Source organism: Cajanus cajan, chromosome 4 (assembly GCF_000230855.2).
Source record: "Cajanus cajan strain Asha chromosome 4, NIPB_CcT2T_4, whole genome shotgun sequence".
Classification (NCBI taxonomy): Eukaryota; Viridiplantae; Streptophyta; class Magnoliopsida; order Fabales; family Fabaceae; genus Cajanus; species Cajanus cajan.
This window is the reverse complement of record NC_138520.1, coordinates 73,345,115-73,358,573: the sequence shown is the minus strand read 5'-3', so window position 1 is coordinate 73,358,573 and position 13,459 is coordinate 73,345,115. Positions and strand designations below refer to the sequence as shown.

Here is a 13,459-nt window from a genome sequence, read left to right as displayed (position 1 = left end):
AATAATTATTTATACATTTATTATTAATAAAATATTTATACTTATTTTTTATGTTTTACATATGTTTATAAACATCCATATAAAATTATAAATACATAAATGTTGATTAATTTCTGACAATTTAATGAATTCATCCTGATTCCTGAATTAAATTTCAACTTATACACTTCTGATTATATTTTTTGAAAATCGAACAATTTAGTTTTGATTGGTTGAATTAAAAGCTAGTCAAGTAATTGATTCAGACAAATAAAAAAAAAAACTAACGAAAACATTGATAAAATTAGTTAAAAACTAGTAAAAACTAGTAAAAACCGGTTAAAATATAGAATAAAAATAGTTTTCTACAACACTATTAAAACTAGTTATATAAACCATTCAATTTTATATTTTACTACATTTTAAAAATAAATAAAAATTCATATAAGAGATTCTTATATAGATTATGTTTGTGATATTTTCATTGTGTATAGAACATGTAAGATGATTCATTATTTTAATTAACTCAATTTTCTTATCACTGTGCATTAGTTTTTATTTAATATATTAAAAGTTTACATTTCATTAATACTATTTGGCCAATAATGCTACCTTCTTACATGCATAATAATATATATATTTATTTTAATATTTGAATTAAAAAGATAATATAGCATTATTTTAAAAATTGAGGTAATAAAAGAAAGAAATAAAATAAAAAATAGTTTGAGTTCTCTCTAACCGCGCAGTTAAATTAGTAACTATAGTTTATAAAGTAATATTTTGAGGTAGCAAGCAAGAGTGGAAGAGCAAGAACAGAAATCATGTGGCGTACAGCTAGAGTTATTGGAAGTGGTAATAAGAAATTAGAATATTTTTTTATTAATATAAAACATTAGGAGCACAGTAATAAAGATTGAATAGCGGATATTTTTACCTGTGGAATTTGAGTGATCACAATCTGTGCATACAGTAACCCTTTTCACATAAAAAAAAAATAAATAAATAAATTACATAGAGAATAGAAAGAAAATAGAAAACAACTAATAAACGGGCACTTGTTAAACTCACACTCACTCACTCACTCACTCCCTCGTCTCCCTTCACTTGTTAAACCCGCCCACGCGCCACCACCCATGGGCTGCACCGCCTCCAAGCTGCAAAACGAGGACACGGTGCGTCGCTGCAAGGACCGCCGCCGCCTCATGAAGGAGGCCGTCTACGCGCGACACCACCTCGCCGCCGCCCACTCCGACTACTGCCGCTCCCTCCGCCTCACCGGCTCCGCCCTCTCCACGTTCGCCGCCGGCGAACCCCTCTCCATCTCCGAGCACACGCCGGCCGTCTTCCTGAGCTCCCAGCAGCCCCAGGCCCCCTCCCCTCCACCCCCTCGGCCGCCCTCCCCTTCGCCTCCCCCTCAGCCGAAGCTCCTCCCGCGGCGGCGTAAAGCTCCGGCGCAGAAACTCCCCCACATTCTCTCGGACTCAAGCCCCTCCTCCACCCCCCGAAGCCACGTGTCGAACTTGTTCCCCACCGCACACTCGACCTACTCCTCCACCCCTTCCCAAACCTCCTCCGTTTGGAATTGGGAAAACTTTTACCCTCCTCCACCCCCTCCCGCTTCTGATTACTTCCCCGAAGAAGATAAAATCTCTCTATCACAATCACACACACAATCACAATCACAATCACAATCACAATCACACACGCAAACACAGACCCAAACGCAAACACAAACACCCTCTCATTACTCTCACAACTCACAAAACACCATTCCCCAACCGCACGACACCGACTCCGAGAGATCTGAATACGATTACTTCCACGAGAAGCTTCAATCGCAGAAGAACCACTCTCTCTCTCCCTCTCACTCTCACTCTCACTCTCACTCTCATCATCTTCAGGAGGAGTATACCGAGACTGAGAGGGAGGAGGTTCAGTGTAGTGAGTGGGGGGATCACTACAGCACCACCAGTTCCTCCGATGATGATGATGATGATGGGGTTGAGGAGGATGTCGAGTCCAGGTCTGAAATCGGGACACGGTCGAATTTCGGCTCCTCTGTGCGGGCGGAGAGTGTTGCTGCGGGTGTTAAGGGTGGTGGAGGTGGCGGTGGCTTTGACGCGGCCTCGTCCGTGGCGGAGATGAAGATGGTGGTGAGGCATAGGGACTTGAAAGAGATCGTGGAGGCCATTAAAGAGAATTTCGACAACGCTGCTTCTGCTGGGGATCAGGTTTCTGAGATGCTCGAGATCAGCAAGGCTCAGCTTGATCGCAGCTTCAGACAATTGAGGAGTATGTTTTACTCTGTTTCCATCTTTATCATACTTAATTGGACTTTTCATCAGTGTCCATAAAGCACTTTTAGTAGTCTTTTGGGTGAGGTAGATTATGGGGTTTCTGTTCATGTTCTTCTATTAGAATTCCAGTTTTTTTTAGCTCATGGAAATTAGTGTTACAAGTATATACAAAGAAGTGTATTTAAGTTTTTTCTATCTTGAACACTAATTTTAATTTGGGAAAGAATCTTGAAGGATAAAGCACTCGAGGGATTGTTTTTGGGTTTTATTTCATGTTTAATTTGGATAAATTTTGTTGGTCTAATGGGGGTGTTTAAATGTTTTAATTGGGGGTGTGATGAGGTTTGTGTTTTGGTTATTTTTGGGGGATTTTAATTTTTCTGCTTTTTGGGTGATTTTTTTTTATTAGGATTAAGGTTTTTGGTTTTCATGATTTTGAAACAGTGGATTGGAAATTGTGGGCAGGTTTGAATTGAATTTTGATTTTGATTTTGCAGAAACTGTGTATCACTCGAGTAGCATATTGAGCAACTTGAGCTCGAGTTGGACCTCGAAACCGCCGCTGGCGGTTAAGTACCGGCTTGACGCCGGTTCACTGGAAGAACCGGGCGGTCCGAAGAGTCTTTGCTCCACTTTGGAACGGCTTTTGGCTTGGGAGAAGAAACTCTACGAGGAGGTTAAGGTAACTCTGCCTTATTTTGTGGGCGTTTATGTTATACTAGTATTTTAAACAACGCGGTTTCCTTTTTAGAAAAAAAATAATTTTATATTTTTCGAGACGATAAAAAGGTGAAGGAAAAAGGAACCGATTGAGGGTATGCGGTGTAGGATATGTTGGATTTTGGTAGCGTAAGGTCACCGCAGAATTTGACTGTTAAGTGTGAAAATGACCTTCTTTGCCTTTCTTCCCGCTTGAATTCACCAAAATGCCCTCGGTTGTTGGGACCAACCTTTATTATTGTGGTACAAATAATGCTCCATGATAGAAACATACTTATCCCCGAAAGCGCTTTTACACATGTCGAGTAATGATTCAAGTGTATATTAGGTGTTATGGTAAACCTTGATTGCCCAAGAATTTTTCATAGTTTTGGATATTATGTTATGTAGCAATCGGTTAAATTATGATACTTGTTATTTGTGTGAGGTTGATAACTTGTGCGTGAAATGACTGAAATACCCTCACCCTTTAAGTCGTTCCTCAATAGCAATGAAAGAGTGAAAGAGCAAACCGCTTAGCAGATTTAAGTTACTTAAGCACTTGCCTGTTTTTTCAATTTTTGTCTTACATGTGATCGGTTGTCCACACTCAATTGGGTCTGTCTTACAACTTTTTGTTGTCCGCAAGCTACATGCATGAAGGGCAAACATTTTCTGTTTTATATATATATATATATGTGTGTGTGTCTAGGTTTAATTACCCAAAAGGGCACGTTTCTTTAGAAATACGGCACTAAGAGAAAAAAAGAAGTACTGCCTAGCATATTGTTGTGGATGTTTGAAATTTCCATAAATGTTGTATCCAAGTTGGCTGCCTTTTTACCAAACTGGAGTCAGGTGGTTCTGTTGCATTTATTTTTAGCTAAAATCCTAAACCATGTGGTGTGGTTTGGAAACGAGCTGTGCTAACACATTCTACAAATTCTGCTTGAATCTAGGCTAGAGAAGGTGTGAAGATTGAACATGAAAAGAAATTGTCAGCCCTGCAGACTCAGGAATACAAAGGAGAGGATGAAGCTAAGATATTCAAAACCAAGACTTCCATAAATAGGCTGCAGTCGCTAATAGTTGTTACATCTCAGGCTGTGTCTACCACCTCAACTGCAATTATTGGCCTTAGGGACTCTGATCTTGTCCCTCAGCTTGTTGATCTTTGCCATGGGTATGTCTCTTCTGCCATAGCTTTATTGGTTTCTAACTTCTGTTAGCTCCAAATGTTGGGATAGCTCCATAATTAAGTTCTAGCATAATGAGATTAGATCAGCGTATCATTAACCAACAATAAAGTGAAGAACTATGGTAATTAACAATCAATCCAATTTGACAATAAATCAGGCATATGGGATCTCACTGAACTTCCGTGTGTACAACTGTAAATAAATGAACTTTAATGGATTCAGTGGGCCCCAAAAATTGTAGTAGAAATCCCATGTGTTTGGATCCTGTCGTGCCCATTTACAAATTAAATGTGATATTTGAGGCTTCATGATCAAACATACTTTGAAGACTGTGAGGCTTCATGATCAAACATACTTTGAAGACTGTGCAGCTTGTTGTGTGGCCATAATTTAGGATCATGCTGTTGCTTGGTCATGGGATACTAAATTAACGGAAACAAATGTAGATGGTGGAATTTGAGGACTTTGACCTGTAACAAATAACCAACACTCTGTAACATAAGTTTAACTGAAAACAATTGAAATGCTTTTTATTTTTTTCAAATCTTTTTCCTTCTCATTTATCTCGTGTGAATATGATTGTATGAGTCAAGAAAATCTTAGGTGGTAGTTGAAAACTTTATGGCTTACTGCTCTCGTATGCCACTTGCTTTATCAGCTCTGTGTAATTGCATGTGCTTCTTCGTACCGAACTGTCCAACTACTGCCTACCTCTTATAATCAAACCTTGGCCCACCACTGCACCTGTCAAAATGTTATTTTGTCTCTTTTAGGATCCGTTTGAGCAAAAATAATTTATTGATGGAGTTAGGTATGTTGAAGTGACTATTGTAGGATGGTATAACCCTTGTTAACTGATTCTAAACTGTTTGACTGTTTGTTGGGTGTTATAAGCTGTAAAGAAAAATATTGATGTTACTGATATTCATCTGTTTTAATTATTGTTCCAAATAATCAAATCTGCGACAATATTGCCATGGTAGTGTGTGTAATTCCAATGAGGCTTTTTTCTTTTCTTTTCTTTATTTATAGAAAATGATTATGGTAATACACCGTTGAAATATAACTAATAGATCTTGAATGTAAAATTCTAGAAAATCTATTTAAACATGTTGATGGCATAAAAAAATTATCTTTAGGTTAATGTGAAATTATGCGAGCTTGATATTCACGATTTAAACTTTGCTGCCATTGTCAACTACCTTGGCCACATGATGGCAAGTTGTTTCCACATTCTGAATAAACCTTCAAGGTGGCAGAGAATTATTGTGCTGAGTCAGTGCATATAAAAGAATAGCTGCATGGCATGAGAATAAATCTTGACAATCGCATCTCTGAGGATAGGAATGCGGTTATCTATCATTCTTAGTGTTTGCTTGTTTTGCAATGAAACAGAGAATTTTTTATTTAAAAATGGGGATGGCCTGCTCACAGATAATAGTGTATTCTTATGATGTGTGTGAATTTGTGATATTTTAAATGTAGATTCATGTACATGTGGAAAGCAATGCACCATTACCATGAAATTCAAAGCAACATAGTGCAGCAAGTCCAGGGTCTGGTGAACAGATCATCCAGGGGAGACTCCACTTCTGAACTGCACAGGCAGGCAACTCGGGACCTTGAATCGGCTGTGTCAGCTTGGCACTCCAGTTTCTGTCGCCTTATAAAATTTCAGCGCGACTTCATCCTGTCCTTGCATGGCTGGTTCAAGCTCAGCCTCCTTCCAGTCAACAATGATAACATCAATAACAACAGTAGGGAAACCTCTGATACATACCACTTTTTTGATGAATGGAAACTCGCACTTGACCGTGTCCCCGACACGGTTGCATCTGAAGCCATCAAGAGCTTCATCAATGTTGTCCATGTGATATCCTCCAAGCAAGCTGAAGAGCTCAAGATAAAGAAACGAACCGAAACAGCTTCCAAGGAACTTGAGAAGAAGGCTTCTTCTCTGAGAAACATAGAGAGGAAATTCTACAACTCATATTCTATGGTAGGCATTAGCCTCCCTGATTCTGCACCTGACAATGGACAAGGCTTGGATGCACGTGACCCACTTTCCGAGAAAAAACTGGAGCTGGCAACCTGTCAAAGGCGCGTGGAAGATGAAATGCTGAGACATTCAAAAGCTGTGGAAGTAACAAGAGCCATGACTCTCAACAATTTGCAAACAGGCTTGCCTGGAGTATTTCAGGCATTGACCAGTTTCTCTTCCTTGTTCACTGAGGCTCTTGAATCAGTGTGTACTCGTTCATATGCCATCAAGTAGGTAAGCTAATTCATTTCTTCTGCATGGGATCTAAGTTCTTCATAAGGGCTGGGAATTTTTGGCGGCAAGCTCTTATTGCTCTCACTATTTTGAGTTATATTTTGAAATGTAAATATGAAGAATTTTGGGGTTCCACCTATTTTGATGGAAAAGGGGAATTTTCTTATTGTACAGGGAAATTTCTTGGTTTATTGTATCAGAGGATTGCAATTTTTACTATATCAATAAATTATACGCATTGTGCTTTCATGTCCCATCATCAATTTTTGCCCTCTATACAAATTGTGTGTATATGTTTGTTTTTCTTTACCCCTTGAGGTTGTATATATATGCTTTTATATCTTAATGGGTTGTATGGGGGACTAAGGAGATGTTTGGATGATCCAGGAAATTACTCAGTACAGATTTTTTTTGTTATTCTGTTGAGTGAGATTATTATATTTCATTCATCATTGGTTAACAGGTAAATATAATTTCTTCGCATGTGCACTAAATAGTTCAGGATCTTAAAACACTAATGGAGGGTCAGATGACCCAGTTTCTGTGGAATATTATTTCCTTTTATCTTCGTTTCCTCAAAAGGAAGTGAGTGTGTTAATTGAGGGTGACAGCTAATGTGGACTTGAATGGACAAGAACGGGCCTCACTTGAAAGTGGAAAGTTCCACAGAGCACATGGCATGTGGAGGAATAGATATGTGCAAGTTGCAAAATGCATAGTCATGATCTTCGCAACTATTGATATTTATTATTTTATACACCTGTTATTATGTTTTTTGGCAATTGGAAATGTTCTCTATCACGTCGTCATCTACCTTTCACATTACGATCCAGATTCATCCCTTTTTTTTTTTTTTTTTTTTTTCAATTCATGCCATTGGTTTAAAGTATTTATTAATTTTGTTGATAATTAATCTGTGTTGGAGAACCTATTAGTCATTTTTAGTGAGATTCTTTTTATCCAAATACATATTTTTCACGCATAAAATTCAATCATGAGACCTTGCTTAAGAATATTGAATCTAGTATGACTCAATTCAATGACTTGTTGATAAATTCATCCATGTTTTATTATTATCATTTTTTTGTATATTTTTTTTTTTTTTGGATAACCATGACATTGACTTGTATATTGTCTTATCCATGTGATACACGTGAATGAAAAAATGAAAATTTTGATTTTATCCACGTCGAAGTCATCTACTCAAACTCTTCTTAATTACATTAAGAATATATAATCTTATATAATTTGAAATTTAATCGACTTGTTGTATTATTTTATTTCAATGGATGGAATATTATTTTAAATATAATTAATTTTATACTATTAAAATACATATTTAAACATTGCAATTTTTAACACGACATTATATAAATTCAAAGGATTTTAATTCTAATAAATTACGTATAACATACCAGCACATCTTATGCAATATTTTGGAGTATATTGAATTACAATTTTGAAAGACTTTTTATTATATATATATATATATATATATATATATATATATATAAAAGCTCTTAGTGGTATACAAATTAGGACTTCTTTTTAAGGTTCAACTATGTTTTAAGTCTCTACAAATATTATTCAGTCTTTAGTTGAGATCTTTGACATTTTCTAAGAGTATTTTTTTAGTCTTATCACCATCTAAAATAACAAAATATAAAACATCAATTAGATGATAAAGGTAATATATATATATATATATATATATATATATATATATATATATATATATATTTAAATTAAGATAATTAAATTATTTTTATTTGCATAATTTAATTGAGTATTTTGTTTATTATATAAATAATAGTTATATATACTTTTCTTTTATAGATTTTTTTTTCATTTTTAATATATTATAAACATGAATTTTTATTACATTTAATTTTAATTTTATTTTTATCGATATTTATTTTTTATTACATTTAATTCTTACTTTTCAATTTGCTAATTTATTTATATTATTGTACTATTTTTTAAAAATATATATAATTTATGTAACATTGTAAGTTTTCCTAAATTATTGTGTTTTTATAAATAATTATATACATGGTACCTATGGAATGGTTGTGACTCTGGGGAGTTAAAGAACTCCTGGAGAGTTAAGGAACTCCTAGGGAGTTACTAAGGTGTTTAGAGGGTTTTTCTGGCCATAAGCCTAATTAACCTTGTGAAAGAAGGTATATAAAATTTTTGTTGAGAACTGAAACTCATAAGTTCATGTTCTTCAAACCCTAGAGAGAGAAGCTCTAAGATTCTAACCAATTCTTCTTCTAGATTTCTCGAATTCGTAGAATCGATGCTAACATATTGATTCCAAGCTTATAGCTGAGGATCTAGGCTATGGGTTGGTGTGGAGCTTCCCAAAGCTCATTCTTCTTTCTTCTTCATCTTTTCCTTCTCAGATTGGCTTAAAGTTGAAGTAAGGGAAGTTAGAATTAGATTCTTGTTGTATGTTTGAGCTAGAAGTATGATTTAGATGTTGGTTGGTTGCATTTGTATGGTAGAATTGCATGATCTTGAATGAAGATGTTGAAACTTAGTGTTTAGGTTTACAAGGAGAGAACTTGGTGAATTTGGAGAATATGAAATCGCATGTTGTACTTCTGGTTGGATTTAGGTTTTTTAGAGTGCCTATGTATGATATTACATGTTGCATGCTTAGATTGTCCAATTTTTAGGTGGTTAGGAGATGAATTCGCGATATGCATAAATGCAAAAATCATAGTTGTGCCAGACACACCTTCATAGCACCAAACATTGTTTCAACCAAAGGCCTTTGTCTCGACTCACATTGGGTGTAGGATCGATGGTGTCACGCATGAGGAGAGAGATTCATCTCGGGTTGGGGCAACACCAAGACACTACAAGAAAAATGCTAATTTTCGACGGAAATGAGTAAATTTTCGACGATTTTTTTTTTCCGACAGATTTAAATCCGTCGAAAAAAGTGGCCTCAGAAAAAAAAAATTGTCGAAAATAATTTAATCCGTTAGAAATTTCTGATTGAATTTTCCGTTGGAAATTTTTTACGGATATTTCCGTCGGAAAATTTCATCAAAAATTATAATTTTTTTTACTTTTAATAAATTTATTAATGTAACAATCCTCATATTTGGCCTCTCAAGGGTTCTCTTTCACGACATTTCACTTTTTAGCGTGTTTTATCCTTACTTGCGCAATTTCTGGAAAATTTCTCAGAAGATCACCCATCCCTATACTACTCTAGGTCAAACACGCTTAACTGTGAAATTCTGATGTCTAAGTTACCGAAATGTATATGTATGTTATCAGTATAACTTGTACAAATTAATTCATTTAAGTCATCCTCAAATATACAATCTCATACTTGTACTATAATAATAATATATAATAATTTTATATTACGAATAATAATAATAATAATAATAATATATTTATTTATTCTTTATTTATATGTAATTACTTTTATAATTAACATCTACTTATTTCTATTTAAAATTATAATTTAAATTATTTAATTTTATAATTTATAATATAATATAATTTATAAAATTATAAATATTTATTTATTAAATACTTATAAATTAAATTTTAACATTTTAAATAAATTATTAATTAATTTAATATATTTATTTACTTTAAATCAAACATATAAAATTAAAAAATATATTTATCCTTGTTTTATTTTCTAATTATCAACTATTAATAAAATACTAACTTAAAATCTTATCTAATTATATCATAATATTCTCATATCAAATTTAAAACCAGATATTAGTTATAAAAAAATATTAAGATCATATAGTAAATTGTCAATAAGATTTTAGTTAAATAATTTAAAATAATTAATATTTCAATTATATTGTTAATTAGAAAATAATTTATTTTTAAGATAATTAATTTTTTATATATTAATTATTAGTAAAATTTAATAATTTTTAATTTAACAATTAATTAGAACGATGAAATTCAACACACACCATGAGTTATTAAGCGGAATAACTTTACTAAGAATTATTTTGTAAGTTATCTTAAATCAAACATATAAAATTCAAAAAATGTATTTATCCTTGTTTTATTTTTTAATTATCAACCATTAATAAAATACTAACTTAAAATCTTATCTAATTATATCATAATATTTTCATATCAAATTTAAAATCAGTTCTTACATTTTTGACAAATATAAATTTGTCAGAAATATTTCATCAATAATATAGCTTTTTCTACAAAAAAAAGAAAATTCATCAAAAATATAAATTTTTCAACAAATTTAATTTTGTTTTATAAGAAATTATCTTCGATTAATATAACATTTTGTATATATGATTTAAGAGTAAATAATTTTCAAGTTAACGATTGGATTTACAAAATTCACATTTAATATAAAGTTATTGACCGGTGTAATACTTAGTAAAATTTACACCGATGTAATTATATATATATATTAAATGTGACTTTTACTAAGTATTACACCGCTCAATAACTTTATATTAAATGTGAATTTTGTAAATCTTACTATTAGATTGAAAGTTCGTATCTCTTAGATTATATATACAAAATTTTATATTAATCCAAGATGATTTGATACTTCATTTTTATAAAACAAAATTGATGTAATATATTCATTTCAAGATACACTAAAATATGAACACTTTGATTACCTTCTAGTTGTTGTTCAATTTTAACAAAATTTGATATACACGTATATATAAAGTGATATGAACTTTTAATTTAACGGTTGGATTTACAAAATTCACATTTAATATAAAATTATTGAGTGGTGTAATACTTAGTAAAAGTTACACCGGTATAATTATAACCCCTACTATTTATGTTAAATAAACTAATATATGCACTAATTATTTAATAGAAAACTCATGAAACACACAAATATGAAAATATTCACACTTGAACTTGCTTACTATAATTTTAATGACAATATACTAACATCTCTAAGTATTTTATAAATATTTGAAAATAAATATTATTTATTTAAAATAATTGTTAAGATCAAAAATATTAATTTATAAGGTTTAAATATATTTTAGTCTCTATAAGATGGGTGATTTTGATTTTGGTCTTTCACTAGTTTGATTATTTTAAGGTAGATAAATAATATTTATTTTAAAAAACTAAAAAAAAAATTAGAGGTGTTAAATATCAAAATGATAATAATACGTAATTGTTGTAGGTGACACCTAAGATAATTATTTATCTTTTTTAAAAAAATAAAAAAAATAGTTAAAAATGATTACATAAAAATAAGAATTAAAAATAAAAATTCTAATTTTAGAAAATGAAAAATATTTTTTTTAACAGAAACTAAAATCAAAACTTATTAATTTTATAAGGATTAAACACATATTTAAGTCATTTTAAAAAGATAAAATTAAAGAAAAATACTTTTTAAAAATAAAAATAAAATTTATTCATTTTATAATATTAAAAGTAATATTTATAAATTTCAAAAAAAGTGATCATCGGATTCCCGAACAGTTCAAACCAGGGACGTTAGGAAGTGTGCTATGGTCTTAAGTTTTTCGACGGAAACAAAAATCCGTCGAAAAATTCCGTCAGAAATTTCTGACGGAATCTTCTGTCAGAAATTTTTTGTTGGAAATTTTCGTCAGATTTATATTTCTATCGAAAATTTTCTACGAAATTTTCCATTAGAATTTTTCTGTTGAAAATTTTCGACAGATTTATATTTATGTTAGAAATTTCTGATGAAAAATTCCGTCGAAAACTTCTGAAGAAAATATAAATCCGTCAGAAATTTCTATCGAAAATTTTTCATCAAAAAAATTATATTTTCTGACGGATTCATATCCGTAAAAAATTTTCTGTTGGAAATTTGCGTTTTTCTTGTAGTGAGAGTGATTTGAATGACATTGGACATGAGAGCATTAAAAAGTCTCTGACTTGGTGATGCTGGACCCTAGTTGGGTGGTGCCAAGCTTGATCAAGACAGGGGCTCTTTGTTTGAAATGAGGCTAGATGTGGATATTGTCAGGCCGGGCAGGAGGTCCTAGGGGTTCCCTACCTTAGCCATGCAGGGCACGAGTTTAGTGATGTCGGTGTGGGTGAGGCAAAGAGCTACCTACCTCAATGGTGTCGGTTGTTTTGAAAACATTTGTTGTTTGGTGAGTTGAAATGGAAACATGAATATAATGGTTGAATCTATTTTATGTTCTATGATGATGATAGTTCTATATATATTGATCTAGGATAATATATATGCAAATGTTTGAATAGTTGAATCATTGATGAGCATTAGTATATTATACTTGAATGAGTTGTTAAACATTGATATACTGTGCATGATTAGTGCGATTTGATCTTTATATTCATTGACGTAGGGTAATGTATATAGGTGATGTGTATTGAGGTGTTGATGTTGAGAATGTTATAGGCATTAAAACATATAGATTGGCTTAGGACTAGAGGAGAGGATGTTAATTTGAAAGTTGAATATCCCATATAAGGGATATTGTTATGATGTTCTAGAAAACTAGTTGTTGAAAACCCTCCTTAAGTAGGTGTGAAACTCTTTGATTGAATTTATTAGGTATCTATAGTCCTTAGTCAATGTTGGAGTAAGGTATGAAGTTAAAGGTTACAATCCTTAACTAATTGCTAAAAAGGGTTTCTGATTCCTCAAAGATAATTGGTAGGCTAATACATAAGTAATTTGGTAATGCATGTCAAACTTATGGTACACCTCTACCCAACTATACTAATTTTGATGGTGGAATCAAACTTTTCTAATGTAAGTGGTTACACCTGAGAAATCGGAAGATAAAGATTGATATCCCAATTTAGTTGTCGATCTAATGAGCATATGAGGCATGATTACTTTATTATCTATTTAAAGTGACATTAAGTTAAAAAATTTGAGGACTAAACTGACGTTAAATTATAATTTTAGGAATTAAAGAGACATCGTCTTACAATTTTACAAACTAAAATGACCTTATATATTACAAGTTCAAAAATTAAAATGATAGTGTACTATAGTT

At 32.2% G+C, this 13,459-nt stretch overlaps 1 protein-coding gene across 1 annotated transcript; it reads left to right on the top strand.

Moving 5' to 3' along the window:
- The first annotated feature begins 922 nt into the window (after positions 1–922).
- Positions 923–6,706, top strand: LOC109807830 (nitrate regulatory gene2 protein). The gene is made up of 4 exons (XM_020370489.3): positions 923–2,274; positions 2,777–2,961; positions 3,938–4,161; positions 5,663–6,706. Exons 1-4 carry the CDS (start codon positions 1,116–1,118, stop codon positions 6,450–6,452), a joined length of 2,358 nt encoding a protein of 785 aa, XP_020226078.2. The 5' UTR covers positions 923–1,115; the 3' UTR covers positions 6,453–6,706.
- The last annotated feature ends 6,753 nt before the right edge of the window (positions 6,707–13,459 follow it).